General features: G+C 47.8%; 7 protein-coding genes across 7 annotated transcripts; 2 read left to right on the forward strand and 5 right to left on the reverse strand.

Moving 5' to 3' along the window:
• Nucleotides 1-362: 362 nt before the first annotated feature.
• N7518_004282 (dynamin-related GTPase MGM1) lies at nucleotides 363-3,229 on the reverse strand (the record flags this gene model as incomplete). The annotated part of the gene is made up of 3 exons (XM_057185209.1): nucleotides 363-793; nucleotides 846-2,870; nucleotides 2,932-3,229. The coding sequence occupies 3 exons, from the start codon at nucleotides 3,227-3,229 to the stop codon at nucleotides 363-365; spliced, it is 2,754 nt and encodes a 917-aa protein (XP_057041979.1).
• Nucleotides 3,230-3,710: 481 nt separating this feature from the next.
• N7518_004283 (glutamine amidotransferase subunit DUG3) lies at nucleotides 3,711-5,000 on the forward strand (the record flags this gene model as incomplete). Its single annotated transcript, XM_057185210.1, has 4 exons — nucleotides 3,711-3,725; nucleotides 3,776-3,871; nucleotides 3,924-4,656; nucleotides 4,711-5,000. 4 exons carry the CDS (start codon nucleotides 3,711-3,713, stop codon nucleotides 4,998-5,000), a joined length of 1,134 nt encoding a protein of 377 aa, XP_057041980.1.
• A 480-nt stretch (nucleotides 5,001-5,480) lies between these two features.
• Nucleotides 5,481-6,967, forward strand: N7518_004284 (esterase/lipase family protein; the record flags this gene model as incomplete). Its single annotated transcript, XM_057185211.1, has 3 exons — nucleotides 5,481-5,522; nucleotides 5,641-5,789; nucleotides 5,860-6,967. 3 exons carry the CDS (start codon nucleotides 5,481-5,483, stop codon nucleotides 6,965-6,967), a joined length of 1,299 nt encoding a protein of 432 aa, XP_057041981.1.
• A 986-nt stretch (nucleotides 6,968-7,953) lies between these two features.
• N7518_004285 (chitin synthase export chaperone) lies at nucleotides 7,954-9,063 on the reverse strand (the record flags this gene model as incomplete). Its single annotated transcript, XM_057185212.1, has 3 exons — nucleotides 7,954-8,139; nucleotides 8,190-8,761; nucleotides 8,826-9,063. The coding sequence occupies 3 exons, from the start codon at nucleotides 9,061-9,063 to the stop codon at nucleotides 7,954-7,956; spliced, it is 996 nt and encodes a 331-aa protein (XP_057041982.1).
• A 5,990-nt stretch (nucleotides 9,064-15,053) lies between these two features.
• Nucleotides 15,054-15,545, reverse strand: N7518_004286 (uncharacterized protein; the record flags this gene model as incomplete). The annotated part of the gene is made up of 1 exon (XM_057185213.1): nucleotides 15,054-15,545. One exon carries the CDS (start codon nucleotides 15,543-15,545, stop codon nucleotides 15,054-15,056), a length of 492 nt encoding a protein of 163 aa, XP_057041983.1.
• A 973-nt stretch (nucleotides 15,546-16,518) lies between these two features.
• Nucleotides 16,519-17,458, reverse strand: N7518_004287 (GNAT family N-acetyltransferase; the record flags this gene model as incomplete). The annotated part of the gene is made up of 3 exons (XM_057185214.1): nucleotides 16,519-16,554; nucleotides 16,638-17,198; nucleotides 17,345-17,458. 3 exons carry the CDS (start codon nucleotides 17,456-17,458, stop codon nucleotides 16,519-16,521), a joined length of 711 nt encoding a protein of 236 aa, XP_057041984.1.
• A 617-nt stretch (nucleotides 17,459-18,075) lies between these two features.
• On the reverse strand, nucleotides 18,076-20,600 carry N7518_004288 (arrestin family protein; the record flags this gene model as incomplete). Its single annotated transcript, XM_057185215.1, has 4 exons — nucleotides 18,076-18,272; nucleotides 18,344-18,764; nucleotides 18,821-19,890; nucleotides 19,943-20,600. 4 exons carry the CDS (start codon nucleotides 20,598-20,600, stop codon nucleotides 18,076-18,078), a joined length of 2,346 nt encoding a protein of 781 aa, XP_057041985.1.
• Nucleotides 20,601-22,163: the final 1,563 nt, after the last annotated feature.

A 22,163-nucleotide genomic window follows, 5' to 3' on the forward strand; every position in this document is an offset into this window, starting at 1 on the left:
TTACAATATGATCGGGTTAGCTCGATGCCACTCTTTAGGAGGAAGCCTCAGACATTCATATGTAGGTCTTGTACTTGCCGGCCAAACTCCATCCAGTGTAGCTAGGATTTCTACAGATCAAGAATGAAGAAAGGAATAGATTATCAACCTTGCGATGAATGGTCTATATATACATTGACTTCAAAGCATTTAGAGATACATACTCCCAAGAGGAATAAGGGAAGAAGACGGACGGCTAAACAGGATAAAGAAAGCGATGAGAACACTAGCAGAGGTATCGAAACTCCAGATCGAGAAGGAAAAAAGAGTGTTTCGCACAGGCAGTAAGGGAGAAGAGTCAAAAAGCCCAAACATCACATCTTCTAGAAAAGGTTCCAACGGCCCCGCGGTTCCTTTCCAGGAGGCGCACGATCTGATTTCCGAGCGCGGCCGTCAAGCTGTCGGATGCCTTCGATCTTCTGCAGAGCCAGCTCCAGCAGCTCCTTCTTGCGGATGATGTCCAGGTGACGGCGGATGCGGGGATCCTCGCGGGCAAACCGCTCGACCTCGGCATCTGAAAGTTGTCGTCCAAGTCTTGAATCAAGCTCACGCGGGAAATTATAGTAGAACTCAGATAGGAGCTCGACGTTGAGGAATAGCACGGCCGTGGATGTAAGTTTATCTGCCACAACATCTAGGAACACCTCTGGGCAATAGTACTTGTTCTTCTGTGTTGCGCATTGCTTGGACCGGACAGCGAGAAGTCTCATCTTGATAAGATCCGCTCGGTCTCGGAGGAAGAGGCCTTCTCGTCCTAGATAATACATGTCAGTGTCTGTAAATAAACGAAGGAGAGAAATACCAACCTCTCGCCAACAAGGCAGCACTGAAGCCACCCGCACCGCCTTCGCCGTTGCCCTCTAGTACTACTTCGCCCTTTCGCACTCGGTCGATAAACGCGACAACGTCTTGGAGTTTTCGCTTTCCAACCGTGTCTTCCACATGCTTCAGGGCCGACTCGCACGATTTGAGCTCTTCCTTTAAAACTTTGCCCGCGTTATCTCTGCCTTTAGCCCATTCAGGATCTTCGATCTCAATCTCAAATTTATATGGCTTGATGCAATTTTCGACTTGATCGCTGGTGCTGAAAAACTTGTCATTCAAAATACCGGTGCATGCATCGGTGATCTGTTTGCGGGCACCAGGGTGGGAGGCGAACGTAGAGGAGGCTAAAAGCGAGTCCACATGATTGTTGAGGGCATTGGCGACAACTGTCGTAGCCAACCGACCAATTCCAAGCTTTGTTAATGAAGAAGTAGAAGCATCAAGCTTCCGGTGCCAATATAGGGACTCAGCATCGGCTTTGGGAAGATCCTTGAGAGGATCTAATTCCAGCAGCGGAGGATCTAAGTCCTCAACTGGCTTGTTCCAGTAACGCTGTGCCAGAATGTCCATGACTCGCTGGTCCAACTCTGCCTTGAGCATCTCTCGAACCTGCGGTCGCCCGAAACTTTCCGCGAATGCCTTGAAGGAGTGCTTGAAAGCATCGAGGCTCTCAGCCAAGTGGGACTCCGCGCTCAAAGGCCGATCATTATATTGAACCTTGAACTCATAGGTTGTCTCTTCAAGCTCTTGGCTGATGGCGTCTCTGGTTCCAGACAGGCTAGATGACATGGTCTGCTCAAGAACCTGCATCAGTGTTTTCCGTAATGTCGAAACACCGACTGAGACGTCAGTGTGGGGACCGAATTCATTTTGATGCGCAGAGAAGTAGGCATGTTCATTTTTGAGAATGGCGCTAGTAATGTTTCCAGGGCCTCTAGAAAAGAGAGCTGTTGTCTGAGGAATCCTGGTAACAACACCCACGTAACCTAGCCGGAGGGGGTATTTTTTATCGGAAAGGACATCGTGGCCACGTTCGGGGCTGACAAGGTCCATCTTCGTAATCACACCGATAGTCCGTTCACCCCGAGGGTCTACTCGACGACTGGCTCGAAGTGCTGTCGAGTTCGCTAAGTCAACGTCGGCAGCCGAGATCGCCAAAATGACATTTGGTGGCTGAATGTATCTATCGCAAAGATCAACAATCTTTTGCTTGAGCTCTGGGGGCTGATCTCGGCCCGCAACCTGAATATATCCCGGCAGGTCGATCAAAGACAGATCCGGAACATTGGGAGAATATATCGTAAGCTGAATGGGATCGTCTGTGACACAATCCTTTTCGGGAACGGCAAGGTTCAGGTCTGTGAGTGTGCGCTGAACTTGAGAAAAATCCGTGATCTTTCCGAGACCCAGAGCCGGGAATTCACCATATTCTGCCTGGGCGTTAGGGGTGTTGACCAATGTGAGCTCGATTGGCCGCCGGGTCACCATGTTCGAGCCCTTGGGCAAGAACTCATGGCCGACGATAGCCTCAAGAACCGAACTTTTGCCCGACGATTGGGATCCAATCACGACGATCGACGGAAGAGTGAGCGTGCCGGACTGGCCGATGGTCTGGAGAATATTCCGGATTTCGATCATTTTGCGTGTGAGCAGCATCATTTGGTCATCCTCCGCAACATCTCTCTCCGGTCGCAAATCTTCCTCCCCCGATTGAGCGTATCCAAATGCCGCAGTAGTAGCAGCGGCAGCGGCAGCAGTACCAGCCCGACTTTGTTTCGGCTCTTTGCCTCCACCACCAGACGAGTCACCATTTCTCGACTCGGACTCCTCGTCGAAACGTAGGACCTTCTGCAGCCAGTCAGGCATTTCGATGTTGCCGGTCGTCTTATTCCACCCGCGTTGTGTCTGATCAGCCATGCCCTGCAGCCCTTGGAACAAGGTCGAAGCTGTATTCCCCGCTGTGTCCGAGGCTTGCCTGAAGACATCCATCACATAGTTACCGGCCTCTGTAAGATTGAATCAGCCTGAGCTTCTGCTTGTAGTGAGCTTCATACACGAGATACATACGAGTTGCTTGGTATTGAAAATAAGCTAGACCCGCGATTGTTGCACCGCCGAACATAGCCGGAATCCTGAAAAGCTTCAATGCAAGCTTCGGAAGCATTCGAGCAAATGAGATTGATCGAACAGCAGGGACATTGTGGATGGCATTTGCACCCACTGGCCATGCTCGTCCTCTGAGAGCAGCGCCACCATCTGCGCGTAGCAGGCCGCCGGTCCTCGAGCCTGCATTATGGATATGGCGAGCTAGTTGACCGTTCCGCAAGAGCGGTCCTAGCCGATGGGAGAGTATCCTCCCACTCATTATTGTTGTAATATCATTCAATAGAAAATGAATATGAATGTGATGGCCTTACCGGATCACTGCACATGTGACATCAAGCCTAACTTACAGTCCCCGTGACCTGCGCAAGTAGCCGCGTAGCTTCCCGTAGCTTCCAGTAATACCACCGTCACGTGAAATATGACGTGCTGTGCAAGGGAAGTGACTTTGCTCTTTTGTGTTGATTTTGATAAAAACAATCTTCCCTCTTCGTGATCTCTGGCAAAAATAAAGCTCAAATATCTTGATTTTTTGGTTGTAAGATCGCGGGTGACGTTTGGGCATCTCACCGGTTCCCAACAGTCGGTGACTCCTCTTCCGCCCCGACCCTCCTCATACATCCTTTGACACGAGTACGGCATTGTTCAGAATACAAGTTTGGCTTACACCTTGAAGCTACTAGTAAATTTGGAAGTGGAATTTGATACAGTGTCATTCCAACCGCATTGAATCCAGGCCAAACATGTGTCGATTCCTGGTAAGGTCCATCCCTCCAAGCATTGGGCCCGAAGCTAATATCTCGATTAGATATACAAGGGGCGAAATGAGATCCGTCTCAGTAAGCTGATAACCGAGCCAAGTCATTCAATCCTTACTCAATCATATGATTCACGCCTGAGACTGGTAAGTACCCACGTAATCAGCATATCGCAACACACTGACATGTAATATCAAGGACAATCGCCGTCCTGTCAACGGTGACGGGTTTGGTGTGGGCTTCTACACAGATCCCAAGCTTGGACCAGAACCTTGCATCTTTACTTCAACACTGCCGGCCTGGAATTGTGAGAATCTAGAGCGACTCGCTTCCAAAACATGCTCAAACCTGATTTTTGCACATGTACGCGCAACAACCGAGGGTTCTCTTGCCGAAAACAATTGCCACCCGTTCCAGCACCAGTCCCTGATGTGGATGCACAATGGCGGTATCGGTGGGTGGAGCTACATCAAGCGTACGCTAGGAAGCTCACTCGCCGACAAGTGGTACCTAGGTGTGAAAGGTGGCACCGACAGTGAGTGGGCATTCGCCCTCTTCCTTGACTTGCTTGAAAAAGAAGGAGTAGATCCAAGCTCTGACCCCGGCCCTGAGGGATTCGGGCAGGCTCTTCTACGTCGTGTCTTGATGAAGACCATTGCCAGAATCAATGAAATGGTCAAAGAAATTCCGAAGAAATATAATGTCACCGGAGTGGAGACTCGGAGTTTGTTGAACTTTGCTGTGACCGATGGCCATACTGTTGTTTGCACTCGATACATCAGCAGCAAAACAGATGAGCCTGCCAGCTTGTATTTCTCTTCTGGTACTAAGTGGAAGGAAGGTGAAACGAAAGGACACTTCAAGATGGAGCGACACGATAAAGGTGCTGATATTGTCCTCGTGGCTAGTGAGCCCATCACATTTGAACGACGTGAGAACCCTTTCTCTCTCTATGCCTATGAACATATGCTAATTTTATACGCAGACAATTGGGTGTCGGTCCCAACAAATTCAGTTGTCACAATTCACAAGCAGACTGTTATGCTTCACCCAATTCTTGATGAATTCTATGGCGAAAACCTCAACCACGACCGATCTTCCTGCTTTGCTGTATCCAAGGGACTTGTTAGCACCGCTCCTGGGACAACCGTTCGACCAACGAATACACAGGAGTCTTGCGCCCCTTCGGCAACTTGCAATGCTATCGGAAACACCAACAGTGGCATGGAAAGCTTACGATCTGGTCATGTCACCGAATGTGCCGTGTCGTACTAAATTCGGCATCGAGCCGATCATTCTTGGAGTCTACTGTGAGGTTCAGCCAGAGACTTCAAAGCACTGTCTTAATATGGCGTTAGAAAGATAAATATGCCGGGATATCCGAGTCAAATTGGAGTTTATGAGTTGGAATGTAAGCGTTTGGGGTTGTGTGGTCTTTCGGGTTATATAATTTGCAGAATTCGAATGTCAAATGAATGTCAAATTGAATTTGGAGAAGTAAATACCACTCAGCCAAGAGTAGACCACATGGTATTCATACAATTGGAACTCTGAATCCATGATTCCGGTTTCTTTGTATATATATCACACCCGGTCACGTGGTTACGTATCATGACGTAACTTAAATCAAAGTCCACAGGTGGACCTAACTAACTAACTAGTCAGGAAGACCGAGTCAGGCATCATCTGCTTGGTTGAATTACTCCCTAACTCTCTATGTCTATTTCATGAACATGGTTGTCTGAGAATCTTAAAATGAGGAAGACTTTACTACTCGTCTTTATTCACGGTTTCAAGGTATGCAAAATGCCTGCTTGTTGAAGACCTGGTCCCCGCAAAGAATTACAGATTTCAGCCCAACAAGATTCGTTTTTTTGACCTAGAACTTACGTTGACTGATAAACTCCAATTCTAGGGCGGCGATGATACTTTTGGCACGTTCCCTGAGTATTTGCGCGTTTTCGCAAGCAGAGCACTTCCTGCGGTCGAGGTCGCCACTGCTGTCTACCCCAAGTATGAGACTAAAGGTGACTTGAAAGAGTGCGTGGCAAGATTGCGAGATTGGTAAGACTATGTTCAGCTCCTCTTGTGAACAGATACAGGTTTTACTTACTACGGTATCTCTTCTGTGTAGGTTACAAGATACTGTGATTGATCTTGAAGTAGCCAGCCATACGGCATCACCCACCGTTGATCCCTCGGTCCATGTCGTTCTGATCGGTCACTCAATGGGAGGAATAGTAGGAGCGGATGTTCTCCTATTGTTAGCAGCGGAACAACCAATTCCTCGAAATACGCAGCCCGGGTTAAATGGCATCGAATCTATCGTGGAACCGGGTACTTTCATGTTCCCTCATATACAAGGAGTGCTTGCATTTGATACCCCATTCTTGGGCATAGCGCCAGGAGTGGTGTCGTATGGCGCAGAAGGACACTACCGTACTGCTGCAACCGCCTACAATACCTTCTCCGAGGTAGCAGGTCTGTTCGGTTACGGTGGGAACAATGCATCAAACCAGGGGACCACCCATGCATCCCCGAAAGAGTCCCCCAAAATGTCGCCTTCCACACCCGACGCCGCCGCGACACCTTCCTGGCAACGATGGGGTAAATATGCCATGTTCGCTGGCGCGGCTGGTGCTGTTGCCGCTGGCGGCGCAGCCTTATATACGCAACGCCAGAAGCTCACTGACGGGTTTGGATGGGTATCATCGCACCTCGAATTTGTTGGTTGTCTCGCGCGCACGTCGGAATTGCACGAGCGTCTCCTGCGATTGTCGAGTCTCAAGGAGGAACGTGGCATCGGATGTGTGAACTTCTACACATGCCTCGGAAAGAATGCGACTAGTCTAGTGGAAAAAACATCAGCAAACAAAACATCCTTCAGCCAGAAAATCATTAGGTCGAGGAACAGGACCTTCTGTTCATTGCCAGCAGAGGTGGAACGTGGCGAGGGATCTCAAAGTCCAGGACTTTTGTGGACCAGGGCAGTTAATGACCAGGCTACTGACGAAACAAACGCACATATTACCATGTTTCTGTCCAAAGAGAATCCTGCATTTTTTGAAATGCTCAGGGAAGCGTGTGCGGTCTTGGTCAAGTCGATAGACAAAGGCTGGTATGATTCGTCCACCGAACCATCCAAGAAAGACGATATCAAGCAACCACATGCAACAGAGGGCACAGAAACCAAAACAGACGGGGACTTCATGGATGGCGATGACGTTGTTGTCGTTGACTGAGATCTGAGATCTGAGATCGCAAACTCTAATTCGACCCACAAATCCCCCAGTTTTCGTTACCATAGACGTTCTACAAGAACTCTACTCCGTACCTATCGGACTTCCCCTGGTCGGCATACCACTTACTTAGACTTCGCGTGCACTGCACCCTAGCGCACAGCGAATAACATGCAAAAGATCCGATCACCATATCGAGATTTACCTCCACAGGCAAAACTCGTAATGGGCCTTGATCGTCGCGCAAAGTCCAGAACAAGGCGGTGCGGTCGTATTCACCCCGCTTCGACTTTCTGAGCAGTCATGCCCGAAGTTTTCTCAGTGGACGTTTTCTTCGTTTGGGAACATGGCAGTGCTGGTCCTGTGTCCTACTTGTTTCACTCTCTGAACGATTGTCTGTCTACTCCGAAGCGATCACACCCTTGAACTGGTATGACGTGGCCCCGAGATGTTGGGAATTTGCCCGGGCCGTTTTGCATTATTATAATGCACGGTAACACTTCCAAGTTTTCTCTTGCGATTCACATTAGTCTGTAGCTTCTTGTTATGTAGCCTATCCCTGAGGGTCTGACCCCTAGACGGTTTACTGAAGGGTTATGGACGTCAACTTCTTCCAAACAAACTTGGCGCTGGGTCGAAATGGAACTCTCGCTTCTCGTATGTTGTTTCAATCACTAGTGGTAAATTGCATACAGTCCTCTCTATGCCAACACTTGATCGGAAGAGCAAAAAGCGGAAATATCTTCCATTTATTTCCACCCCTATCGATAATTGATAATCATCCATGTAATTAGTATATGACGATGTAACTTATATCCTTGCTAGAAACAATGCCCTAGCGCGCCGATATGGTAGAAGCATTTGGATAGCCACGAAAAAATATATAAATGAGATATCATGAAGTCAATAGTCACATATACAGCGCTTGAATGAAAGAAAAAGGGGCAATGAAAACAAGAAAGAAAAACACAAGAGGTAAGGAAGAAGGGTCAATAATTATGATGACCGTACGTCGAAGAGCGATGGTGGTACAGGCTGCCCGCATACTCGGAGTTATTGTCGGGGTAGACCGTAGCTCGGCGCTCTTCCTCGGATAGAAGTTCCTTAACCTCCCAAGTGTTCGGCTTGACACCGACGGAGAATTCCAGATCCTCCTTGGTAATCGAGTCCCAAAACTAAAGAAAGTTAGCAAGACCAACGCCATAAGCGTGAAACGTGAACTTACCTTGTAGACCATCATGACTGCGAGGAGATTGCAGAATGTAGCAAAGAAAAGGCCGTCCAAGTAATGCTGCACGTTGTTGCAGATAACGTCACTGAATGCATACAAGAGAACCTGGCCAATGATGAAGACGAACACGCCGAACGAGATATGGCCTAGTGGCCAACGGTCATCCAATGTGTTCGCAACTAGGAGCAATTGCATGGTCAAATACACAGCGATGGAGATGGCGTTCAGCAGGTAAAGCACCACGAACAAGCCAGTGGTATTCTTGGGACCCATCGAACCCCATGACTTGAAAGTCGCCAGCGAAATCAGAAACGAAAGAGCGAACATCGCTGCGGAGGGGACTCGGATCAACCAAACGGAGAGGGCTGTGCCGTCTTCGTACAGCTGAAAGCCGACGAACCCGTTGACGAGAAGACAGGTGCATAGCGCGGATATCAAACCGTTTTGAACAGCCACGAAGTACGGGAACGGGCCGCTCCCTGGAGGGACGACACCTGCATCAATGAGAAGCGAGAAAAGTGTCAGAGCTAGGTAGATGTAGAAGAAGGTGACGATCTCTTTACGGCCTATTTGTAGTGAAAAGGTCAGCCAGTTTGCGCCGAGTGTGAGTGAGGAGGATGCCAGACGAACCGACGGCAGTAAACTTGGATCGAACGTGCAAAATCATGATCACTGTCATGCTAAGCGCCATGATATGCATGAAGGACGCGGCGCCCTCGAATATAATGGTATTCGCAACCTCGATATTCCGCGCATAGCAGTTAGATATGATGCCAGTTGACCCGGAAATTGTCGACGCCGGGCCCACCAAGGAGCACAAAGGCACGGGAGCCTTCTCGCATATCGTGTCGAACTGACCGAACCCCATGATGTCTGGTCACTAGGATATTGAGTAGTGCGACAACAAACAGTTGAAGTTCCAGTTGCGGCGGGTCACGAATGTTGAGTGGACGGTCTCCACAACGACGGGGGTGGGATGGTGGAGGAGATGACGGTATGTGCCTCGGTCCCCAATAACAGCGTGGCTCTTTCTGCACCCCAGCTGCACTATTTAAATCGGCTGATACCCGCTGACAGCCAATGTCGAAGGTCGGATCACCCCTCTGTGAATCGTTGATGCGAGGGGAAGTGTCTCAGTTTTCGCTTTCAAGATCACGGGATTGGAATCGCCTTTGTAGGTTTAGCGTCGTTGCTAGGGTGGCGGGCGGAACCTGGCTTAGTCATTCAGAGATCGGAAACGCTAGATCCAAAATGGAATAGGTCGAAGAGATCTCATGTGACTCGGGTCCGAACTCGGCCCAAGCCGAACTACCACGCTAGTTATGTCAATTATACATTAAGGGGTCAGGGCACAATAACACACCATCCAACCCAATTTAGAAAGTTGACTAGGGACCGTTGGGACTATCCGCACACTGCAAGCTATCTTATCTACTTTTTCGGTCTCCACAAGCCGTTGGACTTATGTGATAAAGACAGTCAAAGTTGGGGTTAGATGGGGTTTGTATTGGGCAATTCACCTTTTTCCTTTCTCTTTCTCTTGTTATTGAATTAGACTTCCTCTGTATGTGGACTGACCTCTTGTCTCCACACGACCCTACAACTGGGGCATTGTCGCACCATCGTCTACTTTGAGACTAGGGTTTACCAATCCGAGGCCTCACAGTCATCTGTTCGCCAGACCAGCTGCCCAGTTAGGCGATTGTCTCTACGAATGGATACAACGGCGCAATCCTGCAGATGGGATGGCTTGATCTTGATCCGAGTGAATGGTACATTTTGCCACGGACAAATATCGCCTATGCAGATTGCCTGATAATCGGCTTCCGAGTCTTCGGAAGCGATTAAAATGAAAGGTATCCATTGCATCAGGTTTCATCTATAGGGCATGGCTTGAGTCTTCGATCATCAAGTAACCTTGTATCGATCCCCCTTTTCTTTTGACTTTTTAATTCCAGCGTATAGATGTCACAGTGCGGCGGAAAGCCATTTTCTATATAAACTCCCCGATCTTTTTGCTGCGATCAACGCTACTACCCTGAGCGACACTGATTTGTCAATCTGCCTAGAACACTTTATAGCATTCCTCAGGTGTTTTGTTCCATGTATATTACTCATAGTCTGATTGTCGAACAATCATCTTTGCAACATTATATGACTATCAAAGGTGGGTAAGTCCCGTCGATCCTCATGTGGCACAGAGGCTCAGACGCAAAGCTCCCTTTTTGATAAGAAATCAACAAAGAAAATAATTATCGGAGCCTATCACCGGCTCCGACTGCCCAACTCGTCCTTTCTCCGGTTTTCCAACAGGCCCAATCTTGCACAATGTTATACTATCGTCACCAGACTATCTCCCAACAAGAGAAATCCTCCGTGTTCGCCTGGCCCCTGGCTAGAGAAAAAAAAAACCAGAATAAGCAGTGCCAAGGTGTTTGACAATTTGGCTTAAGGTCTCGAGATTTAAGAGACTGCCGAAGACATTTGTCTCATGCATGAAGATCCCGACTAGCGCCACGTGTGAATTTAAGAAGCATCAACGGCTGCGAGGAACCGTGTCGATCTCCCATCTACCCGATATTTGCGATGTTCGTTCTCGCTTCCTGACAGTCCCCTAAACAGAATATTAAAAGGAAACCAAAACAAAGCAAAAACGCTAGAAGAATTCCTCTCAACAGTCATACAAGTTAAAGCCTCTCTTTATGCAGGATCCGCTTTCTTGACAAGGGTTTTCTAGGGGGTGGAGATGGTGGAGAGAATGCCGTGCAGTACTCAGTACTGTATACTGCATCTTTACCCATCCTTTAGGGATCGAAAGTAAATTTCTTTTGAATATCTTGGATTTTCCTTTAATTTTATTTAATTTTCGGCGTTTTATCCTTTTACTTTATTTTATTTTATCCTGTTTATTTATTGCCATGCCACTTTCCAAAGCAAACTAGTTACTCTTATATCTAGTCGAGCCTCCATCTATATTTTTCCAGTTCCTTACACCTTGAAGATTGATATCTCATCCGTCACGGTCCAATCTATTACACGGTGTTGATTCTTTTCATTCCATTGACTATCCCCCCGGTCATACTTCCATCGCAGCTGGCCAGTTCCACAGACCAAAACCCCCCTCGATGGGATCGAAATGTGCAACTTTTTCAAAAACTTTTACATATATTCCACTTGCTCCAATCCTGCCGCCCACTTTCTCCGCACCGAAATGGAGGGGACAAAAGACAATAGCACTTGCAAAGACAGTCCACACGACCGTTTCATTGTGGTGGTGGGCAAATGTGTACTTTGCTCGTCTGCTCGATGATTGCCTACCATCATTCGATACTTCGGGCCTCAGGGTACTCGAAATAAAAATTTCACCTCTGAAACTCGGTCAAGGGCATTTTCCAAAGTTTACCATCCCGCTTCCTCCTGTCCGTGGTCCTTGGCATGCAAGACTCCATCCAGGAACTATGTATTCGGGGAGAGCCGACCCTCCACCGATAAACGCGGCTTTCTGAAAAACATTCAACCCTTCTCTACGTGCCTATGATCGACAAATTTATAAAATTCGGCTTCTTTGATTTGGATTTGTGGGGCAAACCGTGCCGGTTTAAACTTTGCTTCGCGGTCGACGCGTTCTCCGATACTTTGTATTATTGGCTTTGGAAGCGTTCATGTTTTCCCGTTTCATTGTATCTCTTTTTCCCTATTGTCTTTGCTAGCGTCTGGTGCCTTGTTTGGGAGTCTGGTGGGTTTCATATATGAGACTTAGACGAGTGAACCTTCTGATTTTTTAGGCCTTAATTCCCCGGTTTGGAGGGTTTGCCCTAACTATGGTTCACTTCAATGCCTTGGTATGATCCGAGGGCTCTTTGCTTCTAATGGACAGGGAGCTGGAAAAAAATGTATTGTACAAGTACTCAACCAATTTTCAATTGGTCCCTAAATCACATGCTTGTTGGAATGCTCATGCACGCGGAACGGATATATTTTCTGCGACTTCTCTGACTGGTTCCCAACAACGTTCGGACCCAACCGCTCACAGATAGGTAATGCAATCCGTTCAATCTAACTCCCCAGGGGCCACATGTGCGACGTGGTTGATCTCTCTTCCATCACATTCCGCCATGCCTAGGCCAGGGGCAAAAGGGGGTGTCCTAACACAGTGCGGAAAGACAACCGCCCACAAGTGAAATGACAACAACCAAGTGAGTAGAGAGAGATTAAGGTACCTATGTCGTAAATGAGCATCGAATGGAGGACTCCTATAGTTCCTGCAGTACGATCACTATCTACGGAATTCTCCCTCGAGCAGCTTCGGCTGGTCCGCTTACACAAGGGTTGGATTTTCTCCCCGGTCGAGTCCGTGCTTTTTCATGATAGGATGGACGGAAACATGAAGGATTGGAATCGGGTTTTCCCATCTGTTGAACCATACTACAGGGCATCATCCATGGAACTAGGGGCACCTAACATAGAGCGAAGACCACGCAATCTCTGCTTCGGAAGTACCGATTGAAGAAGTAGAGATTAGATATAGTACACAGCCCTCCCCTTGCAGGGATGTTATGGTCTCGTTCTAGCCATTTGTGTTCTTTGCCTAAGTTAGCTTACTCTTGTCATTTATACTTGCGTCAATTTCACTATACTTTCGCCTTACAACCCCGTTATTTCCCCCCTGGAACTATATTATAAGTCCATGCACGATGCCACGTGTAATTTTTGTAAGGGACCTGGGGCAAGGGTTAAATATAGGTAGAGGGGTGAACATTCATACCCCAAGACCCCAAGACCCCAAGACCCCGAGAAGCTATTGGCTCGTTCTCCCTGGGAAACACATCCATGGGCACATAAGAGCTTGGGGCTTTCGTACCCGAATAACCCGAGGTGTGGATCCACGGCTGATAGATGCCCTTCCGAAACAGCCTTGGGGGGGACCGGCGGTCCACGCGTCCGTCCACGGGTGGTGTAGCTGAATCAGTGGAGTGAAACTAGGATGTATCCATGGACCGTCTATTGCAATTATTTGGAACCCCACGGAGTAATTTCCTGGTCGAACTACGGAGTAAATATACGGAGTAGTACTCCGTACTCCGTAGCACAATTGAATTCATCGAGAAAGCCCTGGAATCTGCTCAGGTGAAAATGTGCTCAGTCTGTTTCACACGTGCATATTTCCCAAATTCTCTTTCCTATCAGCGCTAGTTCGAGATTTTCCGGAAATGAACCGACTATTAGAGTTTCCGTTGGCTTTTTTTTTTTCTCTCTTCCACGCTAAGACTGCGGGTTCCTCTATCTGGACTGTGTTCTGCTAGGCCACTGCGTTGTCCTGTAATCCATACATACAATATGTATTAACTCTTTGCTTGGCTTCCGTCAATTAACACAGAAAATAGCTAAGGCGTCGGCGGTGAATGAGCTTGTGTGCCGTCCGTGCAGTTATGAGCTGTGATACCAATATCACTGCGTATATAGGGAGGAGTACAACGTTATTTATACACTCACAGAAAGCCAAATCTTGTTATTTGTTATGCCACCCCTGAAGATTATAGTTAGGAACTATGCCGACGGCTGAATCGGGTAAGTGGCACGGATAATGATCTATGGATCAAGGTCAAGGTGGTTTGTATACAATCTACTTCATATTGATTCCTTTTTTTGTCAGGTTTTTTTATTCGCCGAGCCTATAATTTATATTACGGCTCTATCCCTAATTGCAAATTAAAGGCATGATGTACACGGTCCCTGAAAAGACCAATGTCTAGAACGTTATGCTCAACGCCTTTCTGCTAGGCTAACGTGGCTTGCTTTTTCACATGTTCATGAATATGAAACACCAATTGATTACCATAGCTTAATAGTTCAACAACCGCGGCGCAAATAACCACGGGGAGATGATAGCCATGATTGTGATACGCGACATGTCTATTATTTCCACGATTGAGCTACCGACAGGGGTCTCATCCTTTGGGGGGAGGGAAATTGCGCATCTAGACCTGTATGGCTCATTAGCCTCTAGAAAAACCGTCGACTCGGGCGAATATCAATCTCCAAAACATAATATTAAAATAGGTCGCACACCCTTGTTCTTGCTTTATTTGTTCTTGCCGGATACAGGAGCGACGAACTAAGTTGGGCTGGAAACCATGCGATTCGTTTATCGCTGAATATTTTTAATTGAAACGCTTTTTCCCCTAATAAAACACTAATATTATTTCCTCCGGTGGGGGTTGCTGATATTTTCTTGATTTTATTTGTATGTTGTATGGTTCCCTTCTATGACCGTGTTGTTCTATTCAATTAGACTAGCTCGTGTACTTGGCATGCGAATCCAACGAGAGGATGTCCTCGAAGAATCAATTGAGTAACAATTGGTGATTGATTTCCAAAAAGCCCACTTCTCCAGCCTATGTATGTCCCCGGTCATAATCCACGCACCACGTGCGACTTCACATTTTACACTATGGACGAGAGATCTGAGCCTTGTTAGGCGTAATATCAACTTCGGCAACCCAAGAAACGTGGCCAGATTTAATAACAGACACAAAATAGCCAAAAAATGACGGCACTAACAACTGTTCGTGTGCAAGTCGAGTTTTAAGGTTGGCTCCTGAAGCCACAACCGGTTACATACCGGGTTGTGCCTGAGCTAGATCATGAATACCAGAGCAAAGTGATTTGTCGGCAGTGGGGACGAATCCAGGCATTTCTACCAACCCAAACTAGCTAAAACATCTCGTTTCTTTGCTGAGATGGTAGGCAATATCCCACCGCATATAACAAGAGCACAATACAACAAAATCCCAAACAGCATGCAGAACAGCCCAATCAAACCACTTTTCACCCAATCCCGAGCCCAATCCCGAGCCCCTAGAAACGCACCTCAGGCCGAATAACAAGTCTCTTGTGCACATATGGCGGAGGAAGAGGAGTATATCTCACGCAAGGCTTGCACGGGAGTTTTCCTTTCGAGGAAAATGGCAAACTTGGGAGATCGCCAAAGTGTAGACTCAGAATCGACGAGGCTCTCTTCCGATCAAAGATTCCTGATTTAGAGCCTAGTGTCGAGGCTGAGGGTGTTGATGTATGGCCTGGCGTATGCTGTGGCAAGCAGGAGACTGTTATCAGACTCCGAAGATGGTAGAATGATTCTTCCTCTTCCTCTTCCTCCTCCTCCTCCTCCTCCTCTTCTTCTTCTGGTTGTTCCAGCTTAAGTTCGCGTGCTGCTGATCGGGGCTCTGCTATGGCGGCAGCCACTGATGATAGGGCGCTATTGCTCGATGTGTTGCTCACGGTAGCTGCAAGAGCAGCTAGTTGATTGATGATTTGGTCTGCTTCGTCGTGGTGTCGTGTTGTAGTCATGATTATCCCAGTTCGATGAGGTTCTTTATCTTGGAATTTGAGCTCTTGGGACGTAGTTGGGGAAGTGGAAGATTTGTTCGTGTCTGATCTTCGTCGTCGGGTCCATAGGTTTCTTAGCAGAAGGAGAAACATGGTAACGATTAAAGCAACCACTAAAGAAGGAAAGTCAGCTTGTCCATTGTCTAGGTATGTCCTCGGATTACGCACAGTTCAAGCGAGTAATCAAGATTGAATTTATCAGTTATCCAAAATCGTCGTCTTCAAATCTTTAACTGAAGATCCAATGTTCAAAATCTAGGGTTCCCTTCTAAACCTCAAATATATGTCCTCGGTCAACGCACGAGCCTTGATACAATGAAGGGATTCAACGAGCAAGACTCCGAGCAGTCGGTGCAATACAAACCAGACTGGATCTGAAACACCACCCAGAATCCGGGATGATCAGATATTTTCCGGAAGACTAGGCCGTTAGGACTTCATGAATATGACTGGATGAGCTTAAAATGTGGATTCGGAGACTAGTACTGCCCCTCTCGTTTAGGTGCATCAATATAAACAGATCAACATGCAAGCATCCTACCGTACGGAAAGACTCAACTGAAGAGTTGATGGATCATTCCCCGAATTGGAGTGTGGCAAACGGATGGATTAGTGTGGATGTGTATCCCGTAGATCACTATGGCACCACATTGCCACAAATATTAGATTCGATTAGGTTCGAGCTATCTTGCCCCGTTTGTGGATTGAGAGATGGGTGGGTCGGATCGTTAGGGCTGGTTTATAACGGGGCCGGAGTTAAGATTACCAGGGCAGATTAAACCATCAAATTGGAGGATATGTGTCCATATTCTTCGAATGTCATTGCGGACCGGTCTATGACATACTTCGAATTTGGCCATGGACCGAAATCGTAATATGACCTAAGCATGCAAGCCGAGTCATAGAAGCAAAAGCAAAAGCAAAGGCAACAGAATCACTCCGTCCTCGGATCCCGGACCATGCAGTACAACTACCAACAATCAAAGTCAGCAACAACCCAAACAAATACGAGCCCCACAAGCAAACACTACCAAACAAGTACAATGTACATACCATGCAAGCATCCACCCCATCCCGACACTCCATCTCCTTACTCATGTGAAAGCCCATACGCTTATAGATCGCCACATTAGGCACATTCTTCGAGCTCTCGAGGTAACACTTGATTCCCTCCTCATCCGCCCGTTTCGTAACAGCCTCAAACAACAATCTCCCGATACCCATCCCCTGCGCCTTAGGACTAACAGCGACAATATTACAGAAATAGTACCCGCGCGGATCATCCCAGATAGAAGCCTGCGCCTCGGCCTGCCGCTGTTTCCAGATCCAGTACCTGTTCGTGCGCAGCCCGCCGCGGCCAAAGTACCGGATATTGTTGAGCATCTGACTGAAGGATAGAGCCCATGATTGGAACCAGGAGTACCAGCTCTCTGGTTGCGCGGCAGGGTGGGGCGCTAGCCAGCAAGAGACCCCGAGGATTGGGGCTGGGGTTAGTGTGGAGCTGTGGGATTTGGAGTCGGCCTCTTGGGTTTCTTTTGCAACGTAGAAGAGTGCATTCTTGATTCCCCAATGGCAGCGTGCTGCGAGGGAATCGTGGTTTCTTTGCTTGTTGAACTATACGTGGAGTTAACTCTCAGGAGACGTAACTGCCGGCCAAGTTGACCGCGTCACGAGAGAGATGTATGTTAGTCTGATAATTAGAAGTGGATATATGTCTTTCTTCTTTTGCTTTTGGTAGCGATTCTCAACGCGCAACGTACCTTGGATGAATCGAAGGCCCACTTGAAATAAGGGTCGTCTGCAAATGCCTGCTGGATTATCTCAATAACACCGGGGATATCAGTCTCGGTAAGAGGCAAGACTTCAAGAGCCATAATGGCGGCTTGGGAACTCTGTATGGCGGGTAGATGACCACAATTTAGGCAAATCGGAAGAGATAATTGAAGGAGACAAAGAAAAAGCAAGTCGTGACAGTCGGGGAACCAGACAACCTCGGGAATGTGGAGAGAGTTGGATGCGCCTTATCGCTGACACATCAGTTCTTATCTCCAGCCCTGAAGGGCTCCAGTGCCAGTTTTTATGAGAGTTCGGATTTCCTGGAAAGGTTTGATAGGTTTGATACTTAAGATCATTATTCAGTTTATCACATGTATCCATATAAGGTATCTGACTAAATGACCCATTTCGCCTTTTGTCCCCGATCAACCTCGGGGAATGAAAGTCCAGTATCAACACCAGCCAAAAAGTATAGCCGTTCATACATGAATCATAAACAAAGTGCTATTAAATGGAAAGAAAATAAATCCAAATATAACCCAGAGAAGAGAAGAGAAGAGAAGAAGAAGAGCCAAAACTCAGATCTGAAGAATAGATAGCATAGCTGGAAAACATGTGCCTGACACCAATCCCAATATGAACATTAGCGTAAATTCATGATTCAGACCTCGTGACAACTTTCTTTCTTTTTTAGAAAAAATTAAGAATAGCAGTATTACTGGAAATAGTCTTCGAGTCGCACCCATTCGCGGGGAACGTCCATGCTGCGATTGACGCGTCCACCTGGCGTGAGGGGTACATCGACGCGGCCACGACCGCGGTCATCGTCTTCATGCTCTTCATAGAACGATAAACGGGAGAAATAATCCTCGAGAACGGCCTCCCGGTCGTCCCCGACAATGGTATCATATTCTGGAGGTGGGGTGACAAGCGGTGGCGCGGGAGGGACGTCCTCGAAAGCGGGGGTGCGTAGGACGGCGCACGGAGCAGATGCATTGGGCGAGGTAGGGTAGGTGTGTTGCGGTCGTTTGGTGGTGTTGCAAGATGTGCTTGTGGAGGCCGGGCGAGACCGCCAGAGTCGTTGGTGAAGCTGCGGGAGAAGTTGTGGCCTGTTGAGCCGCGGCGAACGATGGTTCCTGGTGTGGGGCGGCTGTCTTCACGATCGGATGATGTCGCTGGGGCGATGACTTGCTCTCGAGGTGCGGGAGGTGCGCCGGGGCATCCGCATTCGAATTCTTGGGCTGGGGAAACGGGTACTTCGGCTGGGGTTGTGTAGGCTGGTAGGTAGATGTTGGCCTGGGTGGCCTTGCAGGAGAGGATGTGGAATGGCGAGTCTATGGAGATTTCGAAATGTCTTCGTTTGGTGGGGTCTCTTTCGTCGATCTTCGAAAGACGGAGGACAATCTGCATGGATCGGTTAGTATCACTATACCCGAAGAAAGAGGAAAGACTTGACATACTTTGATCCAGTGGTTGATCTGAATATTCTCGTATGTGGTATCGAAATGCAGCCGCTGACCCTCGTCCCTGCCCTTCATTTCATGGCAACTTGGCAATTGCACGTTGAATTCCATCTCAGTTGGACCGACACCAGAATCATTGGACAGATTGCCTAGCAGATTCGTCCGATTCCGATCCACAACCTCATCCCCCCTTGCAGCAGCAGCGCGGTGGTCCCAGTCGATACCGCCGCCTGCAGTGACACGCATGGAGCTGCCAGGATACGTGCTGACACTAGACGAGTCTGCTCGTTTTTCGAAGAGCAACACCTTCTTCGCTGGTTGCAACCGGTGCACGCTCTTGTCTGCTGTCCAGTGCTGGATATTCTCCGTCACAAAGACCTTGATTCGGTGGCACTCTACTTTCGCTAGCGGAGTTAACTTGAACGCAATTGGGATCTGTGAGCCCAGCGGGAAGGACTTCCCCGAGATGACGATGTCGTAGTGAAGTTGGTCTTCCCAGTTCCGCGAAATCGCAATCGGCTCGACTTGCTCCAATGAACCCTCGGCAGGGGTACGGATCACGGGGATTTCCATGGTACCGAGGAGATTGGGTCGGAATGCGCCTGATCGTTCCACCATTGCTTCTAGGTCGTATCTCACAGAGCCCAGATCCGTTTTGATTGTCTCTGGCAATGATCCGTCGATTGGAAACTCGAAGCTGTATAAATAATCGCCTACGGGGAACATGCGGTAATTTCGCTGTGGCTGGGGTTGCGAAGTCGGAGGTTCGTTCTTGCTGAAGCTGCGCGAATGTCCGTGGTTGGCTTGTAGAGAAAGACGTTTGACTTCGCGAGATGTTGGTAGGGCGAGTGAGGCGGTAGAATTGCGATTGGAGAATATATGTAGTTCTCGAGTTGTCATCGTCACTCCCTCCTTGCCTGGTACGGACGACACCGGTTTGGCATGCTGATAGTAATGTGCGCCATAGTCATTCTGCATGAGCGCGGTGTCACCGTGATTGAAATAGACCACACCATGTGTGACGAGATCTTTCTTATCATGGAAGTGGATCTTCCTAGGAGGAATACCTGAACAATGTTAGCTCATGTTCAGGTACAATTTGATGCTGTAGATTCTCACCATCTGGCCAATCGGTTTGGGCATGGCCACGGAAGCAGATCGAGATCTTCTTGATCTTGACACATTTGGTAATCTTCAAATGCATTTGCCCCCGCAGAATTGCAGACTTTTTACTGCTTGGGTCTTGCTGATCATAACCCTGCAAGAAAAGAACGGGTTCTGTGAGGGCGATCCCGACAGAAATGCCACTCCCAGTGGCTACAATCTTCTCATTTCGCAAGGGAGTGAACGGGGTGGTAGAATCGGTATTCACGGTATGGGGTTCATGTACTGGGCGAGGCAGCACCTCGGTAGACGATGAATCCGATCGCATCTCGTCCTCCAAGTCGACTGATATCGGCGACAATATAATCTCTGAAACTGGTCGTACACTAAGACGTTGCAAAGGCGCCTGAACTCCAGACGACCGCAAGCGAAGGAATCGCTTTGCGTTCTCACGTGGGCGCGCCAGCTTTTTGAAGATTGAGTCCCGATGACTCCGTTTAGGGATCTGATTTTCAATACAAACCGTGTGGCGACGAGGCGAGCGAGTGATGAGATTGGAAATTGATACTCCTAGCGATGGAGTTCCTGTGAATTCCGAGGGCCGAGTGGGGTTGCTAGAAGCCGACCGAGAAGATAACTGCGCTGGCAGAGGAAGGATATTAGCACCCATCATGATGTTATTTGTCTGCTGAGCATCGCCGAATAATTCCCAAAATTGTACGTATATCCCTTGGATACGCTTATGTCGCCAAATTGGGCAAAACACAAGCCTGGTCTTCCAACAAGAAAGGGAATACAAAAATGCAGGGAATGTGTTAGACAGATTCAACATACCTTGTATCTTTAATCTTGTGAGACGATGTTTTCTTTTTTTTTTGGTCCCTTGAATCCTTTCACGCAAGGAGACTGATCTTTGTAGGAGGATGGAATTCTCGGGGGTGCTGACTTCATAAGCAATCCTCCACTCTGATCATCGTGCAGATCTCTATTTCGACGTGTAGGATTGGCTGTTATAGTGCGGAATTGTGGCTCCTTTTCCCTTTTCCCTTTTTCCTTGATCTCTATGACTCCGCTCACAAGGCGTATGTGGCGTCGTATGTGATTGAAAAGGTCCGTGAATATAGTTAGAAAGGCGAACTACTTAAACTAAAAAGAACCCTGATCCACGGAAGAGAAAAGAAGAACCTGAAAAGCAAAATATAAGGTGCCAGAGAAGCAGCATAAATCCGAACTCGATGACAACACCATTGAGAAAGCCGGGGGGAGAGACGGAGCCTGGTCTCATATCCGGCGATCCGGGCCATACGTCTCTACCATCTACGGTTTACGGATTTTGCTCGGCATTTCTGTCAATATTTGTGGAGAAACATTCCATTGGGGTCTAGAGTTATAAATGCCTCGGATCTCACGGCCTATACAAACGGCTTCACGGATTCGCGGCATAGGACAGTGCTAGCGCCCAGCTCTTGGATATCTTGGCCTTGTTGATCTACATAACAACCTAAAGACTGCATCTTTAATTGCGCTCTTGATTACTCTTTAATTACTCTTTAATTACTCTTTAATTACTCTTTGTATGACTTTATTTGATACGTTTAGGACTTTGCACCAGATCCCATGGGTTTTAAAACCGTAACAAATGTGATATTAACCCTAGACCTTTGCATTTCTTAAATCCTCGTATATCGATCCTCCGCATGACTTACTGATGATTTCCATACATGGCTAGTTACTCCGAAGCTAACTACCTAATTACAGTAACTCGTTCAGGGCCTGATTTTCAAGGTTCACTGCACGGCTTACACAGCTTAGGGCTTAGGTGGAATGTGAATGGTCGGAAGATAGACCCCGATAAAGATGGTGATCAGTTCTAGTTCGTCACCATCACCTATGTGCTGTACATCGTGGGCACATCAGACTATTATACTAAATACTACTGGCGTGACGACATGTCCATCTTACGATAATGACCTCATCAGCCACCTTATGCCTAGACTCTACTCCGTACATACATAATCGTATAGAGCAGATCTATTTCGGGAAGCAAATCCTAGTGCCTTCGTTCTCTCTGGGGTGATCGCCCTGTGGACTTCTCTGCCCTGATTTACTTCCCCACGAGCCGCGTCGATCTTGAACTACGTCACTAGACGTATAGACTACATAGTATATTTAGTGGCCTAGGGATCTCTTCCCACAACTATGTTGTAAGCACGTATTTTCCTAGAACCAAAATCAG

Source organism: Penicillium psychrosexuale, assembly GCF_028828465.1.
Source record: "Penicillium psychrosexuale strain IBT 29551 chromosome Unknown utg000003l, whole genome shotgun sequence".
Lineage (NCBI taxonomy): Eukaryota > Fungi > Ascomycota > Eurotiomycetes > Eurotiales > Aspergillaceae > Penicillium > Penicillium psychrosexuale.